The 1,707-nt window shown below is 39.5% G+C and overlaps 1 protein-coding gene across 1 annotated transcript; it reads right to left on the bottom strand.

The window, feature by feature from the left end:
• Positions 1–296: 296 nt before the first annotated feature.
• Positions 297–788, bottom strand: LOC114406346. Its single transcript, XM_028369037.1, has one exon. The coding sequence runs from the start codon at positions 786–788 to the stop codon at positions 297–299; it is 492 nt and encodes a 163-aa protein (XP_028224838.1).
• Positions 789–1,707: the final 919 nt, after the last annotated feature.

The following is a 1,707-nucleotide window of genomic DNA, read 5'->3' on the forward strand; positions in this document are numbered from 1 at the left end:
GCTAAAAATGAATCTTTTTCCATGTCTGAATTTTGTCCAACACTACTAACTCCTTTGGTTCCACTTTGAAACATGCATTGTGATCATTCGAATGTTTGATTGCATCGAATAAATTAAAGGTAACTTTCTGATCATCAACACTCATTTCCAAGTTATCATTGCCCATATCAACTACACATTTGGTTGTCAACATGAAAGGATGACCTAAAATCAGTGGAATATTTGCATCTTCTTCAATGTCCAATATAACAAATTTTACAGGAAATGTGAATTGACGCACTTTGACTAGCACATCTTCAACCACGCCATAAGGTCAAGTGGTCTGCAAGCTGAAGTGTCATTCTTGTTGGTGCAATTTCTAAATTCCCTATTCTTATGCACATCGAAAGTGGCATCAAATTGATGCTAGCTCCCAAGTCAATTAGTGTTTTTCCCACTGTCACTGTCCCTATTGAACATGGAATGGTTACACTTCTTGGATCCTTGAATTTTGGTGGTAGAATTCTTTGAATAACAGCACTGCAATTTCCTTCCACCATTATACTCTCATTGTTGATATATTTGCTCTTTTTGGTGAGGAGATCCTTCAAGAACTTGATATAAATTGACTTTTGCTGCAAGGCCTCTCCAAAAGGAATTGCAATCTCTAGCTTCTTAAAAATATCAAGGAAGAGAGCAAAATATCGCTCATTGTCCTTCTTAGATGGCACCAAAGGATATGGAGCCTCCTTAACTGGGTTGGGGACTGCCTTTCTTTTTCTCTCTCTAGCCAACTCACTTTTAGTCATCCTTTCTCCAGTCTCTTTCCTCTCCACTCGTTCGATCTCTCTCTTTTTATTTTTCTCCTCTTTTTCACTTATTTCTCTTTCTCTCATTTGCTCTCCTTCCTCCTGTTTTTCCTCTTCTTCTAGCTCTCCTTTCCCACTAGCATTCTCCCTTGACTTCTAATGATCATAGTTGATCGTTGACTGTGTGCTCTTATGATTGGACATAGAAACTTGCATAAATTGAGTCAGTGTGTCCTCTAATTTGGTGGTCCACTCATACAAATTAGGGCCTTGGTTGGGAGGTCGATTGGATGGACCTTCTTGGTCTTTATTAAACTGATTTCCAGAGTGTGATCGCCAACCTTGATCTTGGTTATGAGAAAAATTTCCCCTTTGCTGATATCCTGCATAGCCACCTGGATGAAATCCTTGCCTATTCTGATTTGCCATGTAATTAACCTCTTTAGATGTATCATCTTGATTCATACATGCACCAAACTCATGAGCTCCTTCTCATATGCTGCAACCTCCAACTTGCATGACTGTTGAATGAGTCGGTTGGGCTACCTGCAATTGTTTTGGCAATTTACTTAAAGTCTCAGTGCGTGATTCAAGCTGTTTAGCTAATAGCTTATTCTGTGCCAACAAAGCATCCTGTGATGTGAGTCCCAATAAACTTTTCTTTGTAGGAATATGAGTCCTGTCACGCAATATGGCATGGTTGCTGGTTACCATGTTTTCAATTAATTCCATAGCTTCCTCGGGAGTCTTCAATTTAATTTTTCCCCCAGTTGAAGCATCTAGTAGTTGTTTAGATTGGGGGCTCAGACCATCAATGAAAATGTTGAACTGAATAGGTTTAGTGAACCCATGAGTTGGAGTCTTCCAAAGCAAACCACGAAAGCGCTCCAAGGCTTCACTCAAGGATTCGTTGGAAAAT

This window comes from Glycine soja, chromosome 1, assembly GCF_004193775.1.
Source record: "Glycine soja cultivar W05 chromosome 1, ASM419377v2, whole genome shotgun sequence".
Lineage (NCBI taxonomy): Eukaryota > Viridiplantae > Streptophyta > Magnoliopsida > Fabales > Fabaceae > Glycine > Glycine soja.

What these genes read in the sequence shown, in the direction of transcription:
- LOC114406346 (XM_028369037.1), bottom strand. Translation starts at nt 788, where the DNA reads ATGACTAAAAGTGAGTTGGCTAGAGAGAGAAAAAGAAAGGCAGTCCCC.